The sequence below is a fragment of the Lupinus angustifolius genome, chromosome LG04 (genome assembly GCF_001865875.1).
Source record: "Lupinus angustifolius cultivar Tanjil chromosome LG04, LupAngTanjil_v1.0, whole genome shotgun sequence".
Classification (NCBI taxonomy): domain Eukaryota; kingdom Viridiplantae; phylum Streptophyta; class Magnoliopsida; order Fabales; family Fabaceae; genus Lupinus; species Lupinus angustifolius.
The window spans coordinates 20,116,544-20,139,943 of record NC_032012.1 but is presented as its reverse complement, the minus strand read 5'-3'; the positions used below and the strand labels follow the sequence as shown (position 1 = coordinate 20,139,943).

The window sequence follows — 23,400 nt, the reverse complement described above, 5'->3', positions numbered from 1 at the left end:
AATCAGTAAAAGATTCAAGTAATTTATGCCATTAAATATTATCCCGTGTCATGTTAATCCAAAAAATGAATATGATGCCATTTTAATATAAGCTAATATTAATGTAATATAAAAATTTATATATTATCTCTGACTTATTAAAATTATTTTTGAATTTTTAATAATAATTAAAAATGAATAATAAATAATGCGATAAATTTTAAATTTTTTTCTCTTTAAATATTTTATAAAATAAAGTAGTAGTTACTGGTGGCGGATCTATTAGGAATTGACAGAAACTGTGTTTGGCTGCGCTGCCGTCTGGCCTCTCCTTCTCCGCCTTGCTCCGTCGCTGGTAATATTTTCTTCTCTAATTTACAGAAATAGATATTCATATGTTTTATTTTTACTATTCCTATTTTATTTCATTCCAACTCAAATTCTTTGCATTATGATTAGTTACGTTCATCCATTGACTTTGTGATTTCTCTTATTTTCTACTTGTACTGTTTCTTTGTTTTAAATTTTGAAGTTTTGTTGTTCATTTAGGTTTTAGCTACATATAGATACTTTATTCATTCACGACATTTATCTTATTTATACATAAACATAGAAAGACCACACCTTGGCTCCAATGGTCCAAACTATCAGGTGTTTGATAAAATGCTTCAATGCCTCATGCATATTTTGCAAAAGTGAGAAATGGGATGTGAATCTTTGGGGCACTTGGATTTTGCTAAATTTGAGAAATTTGGTTTTCGTGAAATATTTAGTTGTATATTTTTTGTTTGCTCATTATGTGGATAATCTTGATTAGCAATTCAAACTAGAAATTTCATTGATTTTCCTTGTTTTGTTAAGAGTGTGGAGCATATGAATTAGAAGAAGAGTTGCTGAAGTTGTATATCAGTGATGGGGGAAATTTGATGGTCGTTACATATGCCTTAGGAGGTGCCAGAGTGAATGCCTGAAACTCTCTTCTCAATCTGCTTAGACGAAATGTGTATGTATACTGAGTTCTGTTATGATGGTCAGTGCTTTTCTAACCATTTTTACTCCTGAATCATGGTTTATTAGAAATTCTATGGAAATGCAAACTGCAGAAACACCCTATTATCAAAATATAGTTCTATTATTTTCACTGATATATATTTATCATGGGCTGAAGTTTCAATTTTCTAGTGTTGGGTAAATTGTGATTATCATCCAATCCCCTCATTGTTAATTCCCCCTTCTATTGAGTGCTTAATTATTGTTCATACTAGAGGAGTGTATGTTGATCTTTAATGCCCCCTCTTCGCATGGCTGCCATTTGACACTTATCATGTTATAGGGATACATTTTTTATCCGTATTTTAGTTGTTTCTAATTTTCTATCCTCTCATTTTTGTCTTGGATCATCCAAATTATGGGAGTTCCAAAGTTATGTTTGTTAAATTGATAAATTAGAGTATTTGAAGAGATAGCTCTCCGTTGGATTCCATTCAGTCTTCATAGTCTCTAGTTTTGAGCAAAACAATGTGATGCTTAGTGCAACCAGGGTCTTTAACTCTTCTTTCTGACATCTTTTAATCCCCTACAAAGAAAATGTACATGGAAGTTAAAGGGATCAATACTTCTTTTACTTTACCTGATATCATAGATTTTGTATATTACAAATTATAATATATAGCTTGTAGTATTTGCATAGCTGGTGATAGTGAGTAAACAGACTAATACATTATTTTTTGTCAAGTCCTTAACCTCTTATTACTATAAAATGGTACAGCAAAAATATTTGAAATTTCCAATAAAAATTCTTCATTATCACAACCTCACAATTGCCATCACTCACTATACCACCACACCACACCACACCCTTTACATTGCTTAACTGAGAATTTATTCCTTAATAAATAATATAACTTACTACAAGTTTGAAATGAGGAAGAAATAATGTAGTCACAATTATTAAGCAATATAGTAAATTGGATTTGGAAGTTTAAATCCTCTTGTGCTGCTTGGAGGTCCCTCAAAACTGCTGTATTGGTCACCTATAATTCCCCAAATGCGGTAGCCGTTTTTGATTAGTTGTTTTCTCACATCTGACTTGTATTTTGCCACAGATATCAATTCATCAGCTGGATCTCTGCACAGAGTGAAAAACACAAGCAAAACAAAAGATTTTGGCAGACAATGAGGATCAAAGAGGACATAGTAAGAACTTTACTACCCTTTTAAAAAGTAGAGAACAAAGAAGTATGCATCAATAATGTAAGAGTTTTTATACTGTCATTGCATTATTTACCATTTATATTTAATCATCATTGAATAATATATGATGTATTGATTGTGTATAAATCTTTCCACCGACAATGTATAAATGTTGCCCTAAAAAAATTAATGACTTGTGCCAATACTAAGATTTATTCTATCAAGCATTGGAGAGTTGGACTGAACTAACCTCAAGATAAGACCAGCCCAGCCATGATAACCAACATTGACAAGGTTGGCAGTTGTGACTGATCTGAGATATTCTCTCCTTGAAGATATCAAAATAATCTGAATTCCTCTGGATTTAAGGTCATTGAAGAGCTTCAATGAGTAGTCAAGAGCAGGGGCTTTTCCCTTTTTTATCCATTCCTCAAAATCTGTCACATTCAATTTCTTTCCCCTGTTGTCAACAAAACACCCATAAGTCAAAATGCTAACTTCAAGAAACATGTACTAAATATGCATAGAATGTGATGACATTGGATTTTGACTTACCCATATAAATTATCCTTGTAATAAGGAACTGTAGAAAGCAAAGTGTCATCAATGTCAAAAATCCAAGCATCTTCAACATCTTTCTTCAGATTGCAACTGGTACTGAGATAAATCAAGCTTTCTTCAATTGCCCTTTCAGAGTCCACTTTGTATTGAGTTGACCTTATATATTTTCCAATGTAGTCAGTGCATTCTTCAGGCACGACTTCAAAGTCTCTAATGTTATGCAACTCAACATTCAGTCTCCAACCTTCACAATAGTTCTTCAAGCTTATCATCAATCCACTATGTGTCTTCTGAGTTAATATGTTCCAATTTGCAGATGCCAAAGGAATCAAAAAGCATATGGAAACCAAAGAGAAGCAAAGTGCTTTCCCCATTTTTTCTTCTTCAGAATGAGAGTAGAAGTGGAAAATAAATAGACTCAAGTATTCCTTTTATGGTTGCAATGGATCAAGACTGAGACTATGCCACATGGGATTTGAGCTGTATCCACCATCATCACTGCTGCTATGGTTGGCAAAAGCCATAAAACTAAAGATAAGTCTCTATTATGAGTGTGGCTATCCATTTAAGATGCTCAAAAACTTCCATAAAAGTTGACAAAATAGCATGCTTCCCCTCTACTCTCACAGTCAGAGATTGGTTTATTTGTCTAATCATATATTTTTTATAACAGATTCACACGTTCTACAAATGTTTATTATTTAATCACCACTCTCAAATGTTTATTATATGGAACCAAATCATAGATGACACAAACTTTTGTGCTCAGCACGAACACATAAATCCTTAATTATGTAGTGCACAAAAATGTTATTGTTGTCAACTTGAGCTAAATAGTACTAGGGAAATTCTTTAACATTAACTATTATTATATCGATGAGTTTTGTTTTAATAAACGAGGCTTTGGTAATATCACCATCTAGCTTATAAGTTATTCAACTAGCTAATTGGATAAAAAATAAGCTACATGTTGATGTTTGATAAATAGACTTTTTTAATAAATTACAGACTTGTAAACTCGTATTTGATAACCTGTTTGAAGTAGTGTATGAGCTTATAAAATGAAAGTTAATAAAATTTATATCTATTAAGTAATTTAACAGCTTCTAACTTTTAGCTTCTACTGTATAGACTTTCTAAGCTCGTTTATTATACATGAAGAGAGACGAAATAAGATTGTTTCCCGGGTTTGATGTGCTAACATAATAGGATAAGACTATCTTATTTACCTTTTGTATTTCAACCCACGGAAAGTTGAGTTAGAAAAGATCAGGAAGGATAATTCTCACACATGAACACCACTACCGCCACCGCCACCGCCACCACCACACTACCACCATCTCCACCACCGCCTGCATCAATTCCATCATTATTGGGCGTAAGCCAAATACTTGACAAGATAAGAGTTATCCAATTCATATCATACCCTATTTTATCATATATTGTCCTTATTTTATCGTAATAATCAAACAGAGCCTACACTCCTAGCTTATTAATTGTCAGATAGTTATGCTAAACAAAGTTATATTCTAATTATATATTGATAAGTCACTCATAGGAGGGTTTTCTTAAGTCAGAAGTGTTGCAAAAGTTGATAAATATTTTTGAGGAACTAAAAGTTCTAAACTTGTAGTTCTTCAAATACATCATTATAATAAATGGACAAGTTCAAGAATATATAAGTGGTGTAAAGTTCATCTGTTTGGTTCGTTAGTTAACCTAACAGATGTAGAGCTTTATGTGTTTGGGCTCTTTGGTTCTGATAAGTGGTATAAGAGATAGTGGTATGAAAAAGACAATTATTAAGTAAGACAATTGTTTATAGATCCATGTGTAAGGTCCCTTACAAAATTATGTTGAAAGTCTTCTTGCAATAGGAAATTTAAATGATGTGCTTCTTTTGGGGTTGTGAGTTAAAATGGTAGTATATATAGAAAAGCATATGCAAGATAAACTCTTGGTGGAAATGCCAAATACTCGAATGGATTCCACCCGGGTGTGATGGTATGTCATAGTAGATACACACTTAAGGGGTAAGTTGGTTTTTGAGATAAACAAGTCATGGGAACCATGAAATAGAACTTTTTATTTCCTTCATTTCTATTAAAAAATAAGAGAATATTGTTCGATATTTCAAGTATTAATAAAATGTGATCGAAAGGTTTCTCACAATAAAAATGTTGGATCAGACTGAGACACCACGTCTTGAACCAAAACCTTAAGACATTAGTTTCATGAGTCTTTCCTTCTTATAAACTCTTTTATTCATCCCCGCATATCCAATGTGAGACTTCACACTTGAATAAACCCAATAAAAAAAACTAAAGATAAGTAAAAGACTATGGAAAGATTTACCAAAATGTGTGATTTTCACTTAGGGCCATTGCTCTATGCTCCTATTTTCTAACACATTACATCCTCATATTTCTCACGTGATCTCTAAAGGCAAACTAATGGCATTAATCAAATTTGATGTCATTGAGGAATGGAGGACCAAGAATTGCATATAACCTCAGTGGAGTTGCACATGGAATGAAGACATAATAATATGAACCAAATACTTATTATTTGGTTAAAAGAAAAATCTCCAATATTTTTTTCATTTATTGTGTCTATGCTACAAAGAAGTGTTGCTTCTCTTTTTTTATACCAATTAACAAAGCTTTATTTAACCCATATCTACACATGATGAACTCCAGAACCCCAAATCAATTTTCAAATGTTTTCTAAACTTTTCAATTTAAACAAATTAATGAGGATTGACCTTTTCCATCTTCCAAAGAAAATTATTATCTTTGCCAACAATTGTGATTGCAATTACCATTGTGTTATGATACTACAACAAAATAGTAGAATACTAACATAATAACTTGTTTCACAAATTTATCATTTTTTATTATGTGATCATAGCGAAAATCTTATTAACATTGTATAAAAGATTTCATGTGGTTTGAAATGATGGTTTATACTTTATAAAGTTGGATAAAAGATTTCATGTGGTTTGAAGTGATGGTTTATACTTTATAAAGTTTATCTTATATTTAATTTCGAGAAAGATTTTGTTGATTGAAATTTCCTTGACTATATGCTTATGCGGTTTGGATTCTGGGGAAAATAGAGGAAGTGGATTTATGCTTGTTTTTCCTCAACCTCTATGTTTGTCTTGGTTAATGGAAGTCCAGCGGCTCACTTATCAGTCTCTAGAGGTATTAGGCAAGGGGATCCAATGACTCCTTTCCTTTTTCTTATGGTAGCGGAAGGCTTTGCTGGATTGGTCAGGAAGGCTAGATCTCTTGGTGTTTTTGAGGGGTACAAAATAGGAGGCAGTGGTATAGAAGTTTGTAATCTTCAGTTTGCCGATGATATTGTTATTGTTTGTAAGCCTTCAGAAAAAATCTTTGGTGCATGAAGATTATCCTTAGATGTTTTGAGTTAGCTTCGGGCTTGAAGGTTAACTCCAACAAGAGCTCTCTTTTTGGTATAAAGGTGTTGATTTTGGTTCTTTTAGTAGCAACTAATTTCTTGTGTTGTAAGGTTGGCTCCTTCCCTTTTCTTTACTTGGGCATTCCTATTGGGGCAAATCCAAAGAGACTATCCACTTGGCAATGTATGATTGATGTGGTGTCTAAGAGGCTTGTTTCTTGGAAATGTAAACATATTTCTTTTGGCGGGAGAGTTATTCTTCTGAATTCAGTCTTATCAATCATTCCTACCTATATGCTTTCTCTATACAAAGCTCCAAAGAAGGTTTTAGCTAAAATTGTTAATTTGCAGCGAAGTTTTCTTTGGGGTAATAAGAGAGGTGGTAAAGGTGTTTCTTGGGTAGATTGAGTTGTTGTTTGCAAGCCCAAGGAGCTAGGAGGTCTCGGTGTTAGGAACCTTGGTCTGTTTAATCAAGCTTTGTTGGGGAAATGGAAATGGCGTAGATTGCATGATGATGAGGCTTTTTGGGTGAAGGTAATTACTTCAAAGTATGGTCCTGATTGGTCTTCGAATGGTAAAAACAATGCTTCGAGATGGTCGAAGGATTTAGGTAAAGTCGATTCTCCTATAGGCGATACAGGTGGTTGGTTCATCGATAATATTTGGAGGGAAATTGGTAGTGGTTTGCAAACTCTTTTTGGCAAGATGTTTGGGTGAGTAATCAGAGCCTTAAAGAAGTTTTTCCTATATTATTTAATCTAGCTAGAAACAAGCTTGCTCAGGTGGGAGATTATGACTATTGGAAGGATGATGTGTGGTCTTGGGAAATTCCTTGGAGAAGACCATTATTTGATAGAGAGGAGTCCATTGCTAGCAGCTTGTATGTCTTGATTGATAACCATTCATGCAAAAGGGAGATGTTGGATAGATGGAGGTGGGGGATAGATGCCTCATGGGTCTATGTGATTAAATCTACTTACTTGGCTCAAGTGAATCAACAACAATCTTCTTTAGGTAAAGTTTTAAAAAATTGTTGAATTAATTGTTTGTCTTCAAATATTTGTTGCTTTGTCTGGAAACTCCTTAGAAGAAGGCTTCAGATAAAGGATGAGTTGTTTAAGAGGAATATTATAGTGAGGGTAGATGATTTGATATGCACTTTATGCAAAAATCATGTCGAATTATTTTATCACTTATTCATATCTTGTGAGTTTGTTTCAAGTGTGTGGAAAGGTTTTTACTCTTGGTTACAAACTCCAATTACTTTTCCTTCAATAATTCTTGAGTTCTTCAATCTTCATGGTTCTCTTGAGAGAGGTAGAGACGCACAAGTTTGAAAAATGTTGTGGTTTGCGGTTGTTTGGGTTATGTGAAATGAAGCGATTTTCTTAGACAAGAAGCCTAGTTATATTCACCTTTTTCATTTAATCCAAACAAGATATTGGATTTGGTTCACCTCTTTTGTAAATAAAATTTCTTTAACTTTGACAGATTGGTATATGGATCCAAAACTCTGTATTTCTTTAGCTACTAAAAAGATCACCAATTGATCTTTCTTTGTATTGGGTGGACACCCCTTGTGTTCAGTTTAATGTATCATTTCTTTATAATAATAAAAAATAAACAAAAAACAAGGAAGTTGTCTGCCAAGTAGAAATCTTCAAATCAATGTCAACAATTACCATTTGTATACTATTTGAAGGCAAAGTTTATGCTAGATGCATTTCATAAATCCTATAACAATATTAAACAATGTAAAGGAAATGAAACAATGTTGTTTCATGGTATAAACAAAGATAAGAATTCAGATATTAGTGCACAAAAGGTAGGTCCAAGCAAACGGATAGCAACAATTTCAATACAGAATGGATAGAAAAATATATGCCCAATTATAAAGGAGGCCTTATGTACTCACCAAGAAACTACATTGTCACATTCAATATTGAAGAACCATTAGAGTATACCTTTAATAAAGTACCTAAAAGAAGTATTGTAGAGCTCTGTTAAATAAAGTAATTCAGATTCAGCAATGAAATGAAAGATATATATGATGGAGACTAGTGTTAGACTATAAGATGAAGTCTTATATCATTTCTCTATTACTAAAGGACAACACCAATAATCAATATTGAACCATTATTTATTTATATTTGTTTTGGATGTGCTTATTCAACATATCCAAGAACTGATGGCAAAATCATGTTTTTTTAGATAGTTGGAGACTCGAGATATGAATTAAATGTAAAGTTAGAGATGTGAAAAAAAACTTTAAAAATATATGACTTTCGTATAAGTTGAAGTAAAATGTAATATATGAAATCTAAGTTTAACAAGAGGTAGACAAGCCTTATTTTAGATGTCAAAATTGGAGATCATATCACAAGTTACTAGATTTAAGTATTTTGGGTCAATCGTACAAAGATAAAAATGGAGTATTGGTGGGTGTCATATATGATAAAAACAGACACTAAAATTTGAGAGAAAATTTTACCACACAACTATAAGACTCATAACATTATATGAGACTAAATATTGGATGGAAAATGTTAATAAGAGAATGTTATGTTGGAAGAATAGAGACACTAGACATGATAGGATTAGGAATGAATGCAGAAAGTTCGGTAACTCATATTATAAAAAATATGGTAAAATCATGTGAGGTGTCTTGAGTATATGTGGATAAGTCCATTACAAGCTCCAATAAAAAGAATATATCAAAAGTTAATCCAATTGTTAGAGGCACAGTAATTAGGAAAGGTTATGAATTCATTCATTTTGTAAAAGAATTTACAATACAATATTATGACCTAATTTGATCCTCCTAAAAAGACTAAGGTTTGATTAATGTAATAGTTTTATACTTTTCATAATATGTCATCCAGTTTAATAGTTGACAATAGGTTTTATATGCATGAGCACATTTACTCCTTCTGAACCCCACAAGTTCATTGAAGGCCAAAACTCTTTGGAACCCCACAAGTTCACTGAGGGCCAAAATCATGAATCAAGTTAACAACAGAAATATATGATAAATTAGGAGTCATTTGACTACCCCAGCACCTCTATAGGCAACTGAAACAATAACCTTATTTATTAAGTGTTGTTCAAATGCACAAATGCCATCACAATTTTGATATTATGTAAATAAATGTTTCCTTTTATTATTTAAATTTTACATTAAATTTTTTGGTGGGCATGATAGCTTTTCACCACATTTTATGCAGAGTGGTGATTGTCAAAAGAGTAGGTAAGAAAGTAATAATAAAAATGTTAGAGAAAACATACTATTTGAAAACATGACATAGAAAAACAAGCAACTGCAGCCAAAACAAAATAACATCTACTTTTCAACCTAACCTTTATGTGCAATATGATTCACATGGGAAAGAAAAAAAGAACACACTGCCACATAAGTAATTGCTATATTCAAATAGTATTCTTTAGATTATATGCTAATAATAATTCCTATTCCTTTTCATCAACAACTACAGAAAACCAATCTAATGATACAACTAACCAATTTTTCTTCAACAAACCCTTTTACATTCTATTCTTCAACAAAAAAATGAAGAAGAAAATGTTAGCAAGAGTTCTAATCTATGAATTGTGAGAAAACCCAAAAATAGCTAGTTCACCTAAATAAGCTAACATCTTATAGTATGAAAAATAACAACACTAAAGGGCTAAACACAGGAATGAAAACCTGATACATGTATAGAAACCAAAATCTTTCTTCAATTGCTTTTATAGTACAGTAGGAAAACTATGACCGCTAAATAACCACGAGTTTTTACTTTTGCTATCACAGCTCCTGTGCAGTATCGGGCCGAAGAGTAGGACTTCGCGCATGAATAATTGCCATGGCGATGGCGAAAGACTGTAGTGCAGACAGAGGCCGTTGAAAATGAATAAAACATAAACCTTCATGAACATTTGCCATCCTCAAGGTGGGGTTGAAATCGCTTGAACCCTGCAATTTGAAGGGCATGGTCATTTCATTGCATGCTTGCATAAATAATTGTTTATTTTTAGTGAGCACAAAAGGTATGTATAAGATTTCAGATGTATGCATGTCTAAAATATAACTATTAAATGGCTTGAATTTGACAGGAAGACTACAGTGTCGCAAACAGATTACGGAACTATATTATTTAAGCTTTAGAGGAAAATCGAAGAGAACTATAGGAGAAAAACAAGAGGATCAGTCTCGGCAGAACAGTGAGGTTGTTTGCCTTGTGACATGGAGTTTATGGGTTCAAATCTTTGAAATAATCTCTTAGCTTGAGAGGGTAAGACTGCATACATCTACCCTCCTCATTCACTCACTAGGTGAGAGCCTCGTGTACTGAGCTATCCTTTTATTCTGTTCAAAATTTGGTTTCTAAATTCTAGTAGAGCACAAAGGTGTCAAATATTGATGTAGTCAACCCCACCTAGTGAGATTGAGCTTGGTGGCTATTCTTGTTGTTATATGTAAAGCTAGTTATACTTATACATCTAACAATACAGAACAAATGTGAAGATAATCAAAGAGGACAAAAATTTGATGATTCGAGGAGAAACACAGAAGAAAAATGTATTTAGCAAAAACCAACTCTTACAGCTCCCATACTCGTGCCTCCCGTTCACTGATTATACCAGATCACTGACATTGCTTTTTTAAAGAGAAAATAGAAAAAAAGAGATATAAAATATAAGATATTAACAAACCTGAGTAACTATGTCAACTGTCTTGCAATCGTGCAGTGCATCTACTTGAGACAGAACCTGTTCTTCGCTAGATTGTCTCTGAAGTACTGTCAGAGGACATCCCTCATCCCAACCACCACAGTCGCAATGGCCCCCGGATCTCCATCTATCTATGAGACTGGATGGACCACCATTTCTTGTTATTGGCCCACCATGAAGCCCTGCCGGAATTAAAACGTCCGTGCTAGTTGAGCAATAACCGGTGTTTCCACTACAACTTTCAGCAGGCGATGTGCTTTGACTTACTGTAGATTTGTTCAGAAATTTTAAACCCCAGCCTCCAAATTTCTCTTGCTTTTTACAAGGAATATGTTCTTTCGTAACAATGGCAGCCAGCTCGAAATTCGGAGGAACATTAGTATCCAAGAAGTTAGTAGCACCAAGAGCATGTAACTCCCATGGGAAACTTTCCGATATGGCACACGATCCACCAAACATTGAGAGTGTTCTGTGTTTGAATGTTTGACTAGTTCTGAAAACTTTTGACATCTTCTTGGAGAGCCCCTTGTTCTTGTGAGAATGGCTTGTTTTGTGCATTTGTTTGTCATAAATTTTCATGTTTCCGAACAATGTAAACTGAGTCTCCATCATTCTACAATTGTTCGGGCAGATGGTGAAACTTGTTGATACATTCATCTTACCAACAAGTTGTCCGCTGTCAGGAATCTCATGACCCTTTCGACCGTGCTTTTTCAAGTGAAACTGGTATACATAGTCCAAAGACTTATCATCCGTTGAATCTAACTTCACCAATTTGGATACATAGACCTCCTTCTTATCGTCTTCAGAAAAAACAAAATGAGGAACCCCTTGCTCCCACATACGTTGGATCGTTCCCTGAGATAGATTAGGAGAAGGGAAAGACAAGAAATCAGAACAAGCGGAGTTGGTGGTAGAAGTAGAGGCAAGCCTTTTATGAACAGAACTAGTGCCATACTTATGACCCGGCACCCATGGTGTTTCCTTATATGATGAAGTGATACTCAAATCCCTAGAAGAGTCCACAAAGTCATAGCATATCAAATCTTTAGCATCTGTAAAGTCCATCCTGTTTAAATTGTCATTTCTATCCGAAACACCAAACTGCTGAAGCAGGGTACTATTCAATATATTTATCATACTCTTGCTCCCCATTACTGTACCTGATGTCCACTGTTCTCCGGCGTCAGCACTTACAGCTACTCTCCCAGTCTCGGTCGTTACGGGACATTCTAAGACAAACTGTCGTGAACCACCAAAAACTTTAGCTGTAATCGAGCTTTCTGATAAAATCCCCGCATTTGTGGCACTTAAGATTGCAGGTGTATTGCATTGAGCCGCTTTTAATGCATTGTTGTGCACGAATTCCAGGTAGTTACGAAGATATTTCTCATCTATACTCACCATATGCTTTGGAACCCGGTTGTCCAGACCATGAACATGCCGCTGGAAGAATAAATCCTCGAAGCAAACTTTACTAATTTGTGACTGGGTAGCATTTACAACTATAGCATGATCAGAGTTTGACCTTTTATTCAACTTTTTAAACTGTGATTTCGAAGAGTCTTCATCTGATAATTCCCCATCATCGCACAAGCTTTGCAACGAGTCAATTTTCCCGTGGCGCTCTTTTAGAACCCACAAACCAGAATTTTCCATCTTGTACTGCTTCTAAAGTACTCAGCTTTAATGGTGGGAACCTTCTCTCATAGTCATCTTCCTTAAACTAAAGACGGAGAATGATAACCTGAACACATACCCCAAAAAATGGTAAGGTACCGAGAGAACGATTTTCTGTAAAATAATGAATTTGAGGGTAGAACTTTAGTAGTTTTGCTTAAAGAGTCAACCTATTTGAGCTCTAATGATAACAAACAAATTATGGAGTTCTTCTACATATCATGACATAAACTTTTCAAAAGTTAAATTAAACAAAAACAGATATGCAAACGATAAAATAAGAATAAGAATTTGTATCACAATTTGTTTGCATACTTATGATTAAAGCAAATTCTCTGGGTTGTGAAACTGGTATATCATAATTCCATGATTTATGTAACCAATAGTATGCAAACATACCGAAACAATACTTCACTAACCAATAGTTGTTGCTTAGTGAGCATGAGGTCACAGGTTTAAATCCTAGAAACAACATCTTTATTTGCGGGTAAGGCTGCGTACACCTACCCTTCCCATGCCCCACTAAGAGCCTTTAGAAGAAGTGAGGATGAAGGAAAGGGGAAGGTTCAACCTCCCCGCATCTTACAGCCTTAAATTCCAAAAAGGATGGTCAATCAACATCTTATATAACAGAAATTAACTGAATTAAATCCATACAAACAGAAAACCAGAAAGTGCTCCAATAAGAAATGAAGAATTCAATAAAGAAATGCAGAAAAATAAACACAGAACAAATAATCATAATAAAAAGTACACAGCTTTTTAATTACCTGATAAATCTGAATCCAATAAGAACCAAGAGCACCTCAACAAAATGAACACAAACCCAGATTAAAGCTGAAGAGAAGTAGCTGATTTATCACAGACCAAAACCCACAAATTTTTTAGCTTTTCAACTCCAAAATCAAGGGAAAGAGGTGAGCTAATAAACCCAAATGGACAGAAACAAACACAAAAATGAAGAAAACATATGAAACAAAGATCAAACCACAACCACCACGACAAGTAATGATGATGATGATAATACTAGGTTCCAAAAAAACAGTTTTTTTATATAATAATGATCATTGAAGACAAGGGTGCAACTTTATTAGTTAATATAATTGTACTTGACACCATTCTAGAGAAAACTAACTAGACCCAACTAAAAAAACAAAGACATAGTGGAGGCATGAACATGGACACGTTTAATGGTTGAAAATGTAGTACAACTAAGAGAAAAAGAGTTTGTTTGTTTGTTTTTTTGCACCTAAATATGAGGGTAGTGTTGAATCCTTTAGGGACCCACTATTCTTTGTTGTTGTTGATGTTGATTCTAGTTTGCAGTGTGAAGATTCAAGAGTGTGAATGTACCAAAAGAATTCTAACATGGAAAGAGAAATTGAGTGAATATAGAGATATATGAGCTGGTGCCCATGATAGATATGTGATAAAAAGCCAAAGGTGGTGCCAGTTGCATATTATTCATCCATTTCCATTTTTGACTTTTCTTTTTCTAACATTTCTCATTTTTCTTCATCAATTTTTGCGTGATTACTTTATGATAATTATGTTTTAGAACTCGTTTCTAAAAAATATTTTCTAATTCTTTTAATTTTATAAATGGATATTTTTAGAGCACTAATTTTTTATACTATAGTGTATTTTTTTTCCTAACATCTCTAATTTGATAGTATAATGAATTTTTCCTTTGATACTAGGAAAGTGAATTCTGATCAATGGTTACTTTTTTACATGGGAAAGATATATTATACTACAAATTATAATATACCATAATAAAAATCAAATGTATTATAAATCATAAAATGATATCTTGAAGGAGAAGAATTTAGTAAAAAATATATCATTACTCTTTTTATATACTAGCATTAAATTCAAACTAATATATTTAAGTCAAATATATTTTTTTTCATTTAAATCAACGTAAAGACTATCATGGACAGTAGTTCATCGTTGTCAATGATTTGAACACAAAATTCATATATGCTAAAAGTTTTAAGAAAAATAATCATAATAAATATTTGTTTAATAAGTAAGGAACAAATTCAAATCTCTAACACTCTAACTAAAAAGTTCCTTTTTATTCTATTTTAAAATATTATTATTTTGATTATTATAATATAGAATATATAACTATATAAAATATAAATAAGAAAGATGAATCTCATACTTGGATTTTTTAACAATAAAATATTGATTAAATTATACTTATATCACCTAAGTTTTAATTAAATTATATAAATAATCATAATTTTTTTACATCTACTTAAATCATTCATAATTATATATATACATTACATTGATCATCTCTACAGAAGAGATAAGTATAATCACTTAAACAAGAAAATAGTTATAAGTGTAATTAAATTAAACAAAATATAATATTTTGTGGTGACAAATTCAAAATATAACATTCAATAACTCTCCATTATGTTTTGTTCGTTACAGTATAGTATAAGAGTGATTTCAAATATCTCATCAGAATTATTGATGCAGATTGTAACAAACCAAGAATAATGACTTCAATACCATTTTTTTTTGTGCTTAAAAAGTCACAATTATCCCTTATCCTTCTCATAATCGGTATAATTATGTACATAAATTATGAGTATTTTGCTTAGGTACAAAAATGATGGACGGTTTATGTAATTATACTAAAATTTATGAGGTTTTAGTATAATTCACTTTAAAATATTTTCTCAACGATTTTTATATTTGGGAAAAGTTTATAAAAACAACTTAAAGTTTATGTCTTTTATAAGTAATCATTATCAACTATTTTTCCTTCTAATTACCCCTTAAATTTTAGTTGTTCATAAAGTTGATCTCTATATAAAAATAATGTTAAATTAATAGCAATAAAAAATTATGTCATTCATTTTCTTTTAAACTCAACAATTAGATCATTCTTATTTTACTTCATATATATATATATATTATTATTATATTAACCACTTTTAACTCTTACATTTTCTCATCATCTTATCAATTAAAATTATATTATGACGACGGTTTTATTTAGATATTATTATTGGCTAACATTTATTATTGCATTGTTACTAATGTGATTGCAACGATTTCCTTTTTGATATGCTAATAATTTAACAATATATTTATACAATAAAAACTTCATGGAGAGATAAAACTTAAGAAGTAATTTAGAAGAAAAATAATTTAAAATATATAAAGTTTTGATAGCTTTATAAATTTTCCAATTATGTTTTGGTTGTTAGGCATGTGATGGAGAGAGAAATAGAGGCTAACGTGAGATATGTGAAGTACATATATGCCTTGTTTGGCATGATGCTTGTTGACCAAATAACTTAGACTTATAGATAACATTCTCCGTTGCACTGTTTCACACGTGATATGACACTGTTACACATTCTCATTCTTCTTCATTGTTCTCTTCACTTTATTTATTGCACTCATATTCATCTCTCTAATTTGATATTTACATAATTGTAAATTTTTTATATATTATATTTTGAAATATGTTAAGATTATATTTTAACTAATTCTTATTAATAATGAGTTTAAGTAATTGAACTATATTGATAAATTTATGATATACATATGTTATTATTTATCTAGTAATAATTATTATTTATTAATTATTATAAACTATAAATATATAATTAAATTTGAAATTCCACTCGGTACCCGTAAATACCCATTATCCATATAGGTATCCACAAATAAGTGGATGAGCATCGAAAACAACTGAGAAATTATGTATACTCCAACTATATAAGTTTTTTACAATATCAATGATAATATATTTAATCATTATTGTATATAAATTTTAAGCTAACAATGTATATATATTATACCATAAAAATAAAGTTGAAGAATAATAAATAAGATATAATCTACAAAAAAAATATTCGGAATAATATTAAAAAGCTAAGACATCAAAAGATATGGAATGAAGAGAGTAACTATAAGTACAAAATATACGTAGTGGTAGTATAAATATTTTAATATTATTGATATATCATCCATAATTTATATATTGTTTTTATTTATGAACAAATAATAATTAATACATAAATGATAAATGTAGGTTGTTAATCTAAAAATGCATCCATTACTTATAAATATTCATTTCTTGGGCAACATTAGAAAGTTGTTGATAGAAATCGAGTTTTTGACATTTTAATCTATCTAGGAATATAGTACAATTTTATACAACCAAACCACCATCTTCTACTATTATGACATCATCCTTTGAGGCCACCTCCATAAATTGGCTTTTACAAGCCGATATATTTATAGAACCCATAATTTTACTTGCAGACCAACCGAAAAAGATGAAAAACTTTTAATCAAAATGCCAGAATGAAAGCTTCTCACATTTTCTCATGTTTCTTTTGGAAATTCTAAAGCTTATAATTGTGATATTTATAATTGAATCTTTATAAAATTTAAATTTACTTATAATCGAGTCTTTTTGTATAGGATTACATTATCAAAGTAGATATCTAAAGTTTGAGTTCTACTTAATCAATTAGTAGCTAAAGAGTTAAGTTGTAAACTTTTGTTAGTGATTCGATTCTCTAAATCTATTCTAAGGATGCAATTCACAAAGACCCCTACCAAATAAACTAGTGGTTATGGAGGTTAATAGAACTATTATACCACCATAATAACAAAGACTTTATAATTGTCTCATTGTATGGATTAAATAGTGGAGGTTGACTTTACAACCTAAGTTTTAAGGTTTATAACCTAATATATATTTTTAAATGTAAAAAATTGTCTTTTCTATATTTTTAACATTCTGCTCTTTTATTTCCCAACACTCACTTCATCCTTTTCACAATTCACATCCTTTCAACGCTCTACTTTATCATCCTCTATAATACTATAACCTCTAACTCAATAATAATTCAAACTATGTAAAAAAAGTGTCATCATATTCATTTTGTCTTGTATGTGACTTTGAAAAAATAAATTTAACATTGTAGACAACATGTTTGATTCTTCTATTTTTTTATGTTTTATCATACTTGACCTTAAGTGATGTGTGAGTAAAATAACACAATATGACTTTTTTCAGTTTACATTGCATGTGACCTTAAGGGCACTTATGCTCATCTTCTCTTAACATTTTGCATACTTTGTTTATATGATAAAATATTCAATTTAATTTTAAAGTTGGATGAGGTGAAATAGATTAAAAAAATTAACAGAATAAAATGAAGAAAATCCACATCTAAGGATAAACAAAAATACTCAGTATTGGTTCCCATCATAAGTAACTATGAAAGAGACAGAGATGGAGATGGGTACCTCTAATTCCCACATACTCATAAATTTATTTTTGTTAATCATATTAGTATAAGATATGTTTTATTCGTTTGTTGAGTACCTTTTCTATTATAATCATAATTTAATTTCTCCACCTCTGCCCAACAAAAAGTAAAGCCAATAAAAATACTTCAAAACTTTGTATGCGTAAAAAAAAAGGGAGGTTGGGCTTAGGACTTTTAATAATGGTAAAAAAAACCAGAAAAGAAAGAAACTTAAATGCTAGTTCCTATCCATTACAAAATACACAATATTAATAAGATAATCATATACCAACAAAGAGTTGAGTCGTGTAAAACTTCATTAGACCGCCAAGATTATCAAAAGTTTAAGGATTCGATTCCTGAGAGCAACATTTATTGGTGAGGCAACCATGCACCCCGAAAGAGATTAGTTCCTTACTTAAAAAGTGAGGAACTATCCTTAGTAATACAAAAAAAATTAGGTGATCCTTTACTATCCCAAAAATTGTGTTACTCAATATATCATTATGATCCGTTGAAAAATATATATTCAACTTAACATTTTTTTTCTCTAATCAATCTTAATTTATGGTATGAGACAAGTGAAATTTCTATAGGATAATACAATTACAACTTGTGATTCTTAATAGGCACAATTATTCATAAATATAGTGTCTGCAAAAATTTATACAGTTATTTATTTACTTACTCTCTACATGTTTATTCTTCATTCACTTATTGGTATAGTATTAGGACCCGAATTATTCAGTTTTATCAAATCCATTAAATCCAGATAAGATAAATATACAAAATCTAAATGTAGGTATACTAATCAAACTATTGATTCAAATCCATGATTGAATGGAATAATTGCATTTGAAGGAGTTCACTCCACTGATGTGAGCAAAGATATCTGATGAATCAACCATATCATCTTCTTCTTTCACAACAACCTGTTATCATAAATCAAAATTTAAAAGGGTTCTAAGATTAAGGAATGTAATTATGTAAAGGTATAAGTTAAATAAAAAAATGTGTCCTTTTATTAATCTAAATAATAATTGAAATGTGCTAGAGGATCTTACTTCTTCATCATCTTCTTCATGATTGCTACTAGCAGATCTATGATTGTTATGTGTATCTCCAAATTCATCATTCTTTGCAAACCTTCCTCTAACCCGAGGTCGGCTATCTGCTAGAGTTTTTCGGCATGCATACTGCACATTTTGCTTGAATCATTAGTTGAACATGTTATATGATGTAACAATCTTATAGTTACATTATATGATTCGATATTTGTTTGTACATCTAACTGTCTATTCACAATCTTTGTTCGTGATTTATACTCTTTCAATAGAAAATGTAATCTTTTATTGATTTGTATGAAGTCGAATAGACAATTACCAACGTGAATACCCTCAAATCAATCACTAAGTTTTGAGGCACTACCTTAATTTTCTTGCTAAAGTTTCTTTCATTTCTTTTCTTCATGTATCTATGGATCTTTTCTTTCCTTTGTTCAACAGAAAGTTTTCCAACCTTGAAGGTAGAGTCCTCCAAAGATGAGATTTCTGTTGTCAAAGTAGCAGAATTCCCAGCACCAACTACTAGCTTCTGATTCTCAACAACACCAAGTGCCTGAGAAAGAAATTAACAAATAAAAACAGTTATTTTCTTTCATTTGCTCAACACAAATGCAAAACATACTATTACAAAGTACAACTACTATTAACTTTAAATAAAGGTTGTGGAAAGTGATGTACAAAAGTAACCATCCATGAAATGTGACTTTTCTAATCATGATGCTTTTCATTATCAATTTTTTGGTTAAAGTAGTGATTCCTTCTTGCTACTAGTCCAAAATTTATGCTACTTTCTACAGGTGACATCTTAAAGTGACTGATATGGTAGATACTGTTTTCATGGATATGAGCATCTATATCCTATAGGGTATTAGCTTCTTAGAAATTTGTCTTGACCATGACCTATTGAAAACTTACCAACTCTAACAAAGTCTCTTTTAATTGTTAAGAACCTTAAAGTAGGAAGTATTGTAGCATATATAGTATTTATTTGGACATTGGAGATTGGATTTCTTTTTCCTTATTTCAGAATATATCGAACATATTTCGAATAGAACATTTACTATAACTCTATAAGCATAAATAAATAAAACATACCAAATAGTTCGAAACATAGTACCAGAATTTACTCGGTAACCATGTGAATCGTGTACTAGTTCTTGCGTATCAATTCATGCTACTTCACAATGTAAAGGATGTCTTACAATTATACATTAAAAAATGGTGACTATGGTTTGAAAATTGGCCATACCTGAAGGTCTGAAGGACTAAACACTTGTGGCATTGAATCTGTACAAAACATTCCACCATTTTCGGCTTGGTATTCCAGCTCTTGTGTCTGAATATCAGAACCAAAAAGCATGCTCTCACCAAACAATCCGGAACGGTCAGCGGACAAGGCAGTGGTAAGAGGACCAATAGGCATGTATTGTCCTATGGCAGGGCCAAGAAAATTGCAAGATAGAGATGAAGGGTTTAGAGGCATATAAGAAGGAACAGAAGATATGCAATCCTCTTCAAAAACAGAAGTTAATGGAGCTCCAATGAGTGGTGCAACAGGGTCATTCGGATACTGAGAAAATCCTTCCACACCTGAATTACATGCTGCTAATTGTTGCTGCACATTAGGCTGCTGCATAGAAGAGAAATTACCGAACTGTTCTTGGAGAAACTGTGGAATATTGAAAGTTTTGGATGATGAGAAGTCTATTGAGGCAGATATATCATTGTCAATGTCTTCTTGTGAGTCAAATATGATTGAAAGATTGCTGTTATTGGTTGTGTTGTTGTTTGTGGTGGTGCTAGTTGGGGTAGTCACTGTGTTATTGCTATTACTATTTATCTTATTGTCTATATTATCTAAAGCTAGAGATATATTTGTTACATATGATGAGTTTTCATCATAGCAACAATTTGAGCTTGAGGTAACCTCAGAATTCTGATGAGGCTCTTGGAACAATTCAGAGTCACAAAGATCCAAAATTTGATTGCTAATAGGGATTGAAATTTCATCCTGCAGCAAGTGATGTAGAAGCAATAATGTGAACATAACTACAAAAAACTAAGCACTAAGCACACATATAACTCATAATAATTTTTTGAGTGACTCTTTATAAAACAAGTAGAAGACTATTTTTGCACAATCTTTTGTTATTTTCTCTGATTATGAGGCTGAATCCAATTCCAGTTTTTATTGATAGAAACTAGTCTGATCTGACCACATAGCCATCCCATAGTTTGAATTTTCAACAGATAATATTCTCCAATCAGTTTAAACTTTAGTCTACACATGTCTTCATCAAATAGTGTGCCATTCTAAAATGAATATCTGAATAGCATGCCTACAAATATCAGTTATGGTCATGAATGCAAGTCCTATATCTAGAAGAAAATGAAATAAAACAATGTACAAAATATCAATTGGGCATTTTTTTTGTTGTATAACTAAGAGTATCCTCTTACCATTTTTCATTAAGGAACTAATTCTTTCGGGTGCATGATTGCCCCTTCTGACAAGTGAGTCATAAGTTGGTCTGATGGTTAAAGTGAAAGGGTTTAAGGAATAGAGTGAATGAGGTTGTGGGTTCGAGTTATAAGGTGGTTTGATGGTTAAGGAGAAGGAGTATAGTGAAGGAGGTTGATGATTCGAGTCTCACCCCCAATAAATACTAGCATACTAACATTTGCAGATTAAAAAAAAGTGTCATTCCAAGGAATAAAATCTTTGACCTTCTAATCCATTAGAGAATCAAATGAATTCTTATACAATTATACGAATACCTCGTTGGTATCAACTGGCCATTCTACATACATATGTGGTTGGTTGCATAATTCACAACGTTGTGTTTGTATTTGTTAAAAAAAAGGATACTAAGTTCTCGAAAAGGGTTGGCTCTTTTTGGATTTTTATAGTATAAATTATAAAAGAAAGTGCACCTATGCCTTCATGTGACAATGTAGCATGTAGGAGGAAAGTTACCCGAATGATTTTGTAAACAAAGAAGGATCATTCAGTGTATGGAAACTATGCTTGAATGGGAATTGAAAGGCACTTAAAGGAACCCATGATGCTATGCATGTGATCTGTTGACAAAGTCATTTCTTCTCCTCTCTAAACTGAATAAGAATATCAATATCCCATCCTTTAGAAAAGCACAAAAAAGCTATATATTCTACAATAATTTAAAGGTGTTTTTACACGATTATCACATAAAAACATGCTGAATTTGACATAATTACTATGTAGTTCTCAAAGTTTTCCTCAGAAAATGACATTTTGGTGACATTCCCTTGTCTTGGATTGGATAAGATAATATCAAAAAATGGTAAAATCCTAATTCTTATGGAATCTCTAAGTTGTTCTAATTGCCAACCAAAAAGCACTGAGAAAGAATAGAAAACGTTCTGTACTGCAAATTGTCACGGAAATCTGGAATTCAATTTGAGAATAACTTCTAGAATTATAGAAAAGCTAATAGTACTCTAGAAATAGCACTAATAATAGGGAAAGGAATAATATTCAGACTTTGATGAAAATCAAACTAATAACAAATAAACTATTCAATCACAAGAAAAGAACAAGTGCGGGGAAAAAACTTGGGCTTGAATTCTACCATATTACAAAGAGATTCCGAAATAAAAATAACCCACTTTCATATCAAAATTTGAAAGTTTCATAAATTAAATAACATCACCTACAAGGAAACTAAAACCTTTTGAATTATTAAGATTACATCATATGACATGTTTACACAAGTTAAGGTAACTAGAACACATGCATGCATGTAACATAATGAACTTCACATAGATTATTGTAACTAGATTGAGATTATTACAATGGTAAGTTCCTCCTCCTCCTTTTGTGGCAGTGGTTGATCAAAAACATCATGCAACATGGTCTTGTGTATGTGTTATCCCCTCGCACAAGAAACAAGGCAATATATCAAGGCACCCCAAAAAATATAAAATACCAAAAGGTATATATATATATATATATATATATAGATTAATATATAATATTATACTATGTAGTGCAAAATGTAACAATTTGTTGTTGCAGCGGAACTTTCTTGGTTAGTAAGAAACAATGTACAACAACTATACTCCTCCATGCAGAAAGAGGGAAATTAAGATGAGTAGTTATAGGTAGTTTTATAAGGGTGTCAAAGACTCAAAGGAATCAGTTATATGGGGCATATATAAGGGATAAGAAGAGGGGGTTGTCTAAAAAGGGTGTCTATACGAGATTTAAGGTAAGCCATGAACTCATGCAAACTCTATAGCATAACATTGCTTTTTCACTTGCATTTTTTGGTTTACCAAGCATTATACTATTCTTCCTTTCTATTCATAATTCAATGTTGTTTTTATTATTTATTTTTATACTTTATGAGTTATTAATATAGAAGTTGACAAAAAACAATGATTCACATGTCATTATAAGGAATATTGATAAAAATAGAAATTATATTTGATTC

General features: G+C 31.7%; 3 protein-coding genes and 1 long non-coding RNA gene across 6 annotated transcripts; 1 reads left to right on the top strand and 3 right to left on the bottom strand.

The window, feature by feature from the left end:
* LOC109346148 lies at positions 354–2,202 on the top strand. Its single transcript, XR_002107488.1, has 2 exons — positions 354–1,009; positions 2,085–2,202. It is a non-coding gene; the product is annotated as an uncharacterized LOC109346148 (long non-coding RNA).
* On the bottom strand, positions 1,838–3,465 carry LOC109346147 (acid phosphatase 1-like). The gene is made up of 3 exons (XM_019585550.1): positions 2,728–3,465; positions 2,423–2,632; positions 1,838–2,107 (listed from the first exon to the last, which is right to left on the bottom strand). The coding sequence occupies exons 1-3, from the start codon at positions 3,105–3,107 to the stop codon at positions 1,930–1,932; spliced, it is 768 nt and encodes a 255-aa protein (XP_019441095.1). The 5' UTR covers positions 3,108–3,465; the 3' UTR covers positions 1,838–1,929.
* Positions 9,611–13,958, bottom strand: LOC109346146. The gene is made up of 3 exons (XM_019585549.1): positions 13,335–13,958; positions 10,867–12,631; positions 9,611–10,126 (listed from the first exon to the last, which is right to left on the bottom strand). The coding sequence occupies exons 2-3, from the start codon at positions 12,541–12,543 to the stop codon at positions 9,959–9,961; spliced, it is 1,845 nt and encodes a 614-aa protein (XP_019441094.1). The 5' UTR covers positions 12,544–12,631; positions 13,335–13,958; the 3' UTR covers positions 9,611–9,958.
* LOC109346144 lies at positions 18,447–23,100 on the bottom strand. Of its 3 annotated transcripts, XM_019585546.1 has the most exons (6): positions 22,759–23,099; positions 20,548–20,936; positions 20,175–20,514; positions 19,290–19,478; positions 18,926–19,057; positions 18,447–18,793 (listed from the first exon to the last, which is right to left on the bottom strand). In XM_019585546.1, the coding sequence occupies exons 1-6, from the start codon at positions 22,816–22,818 to the stop codon at positions 18,686–18,688; spliced, it is 1,218 nt and encodes a 405-aa protein (XP_019441091.1). In that variant the 5' UTR covers positions 22,819–23,099; the 3' UTR covers positions 18,447–18,685. The 3 variants fall into 3 exon arrangements, with proteins under 3 accessions (XP_019441091.1, XP_019441090.1, XP_019441089.1); XM_019585545.1 differs by having other exon boundaries at positions 18,929–19,057; positions 20,175–20,936; positions 22,759–23,100; XM_019585544.1 differs by having other exon boundaries at positions 20,175–20,936.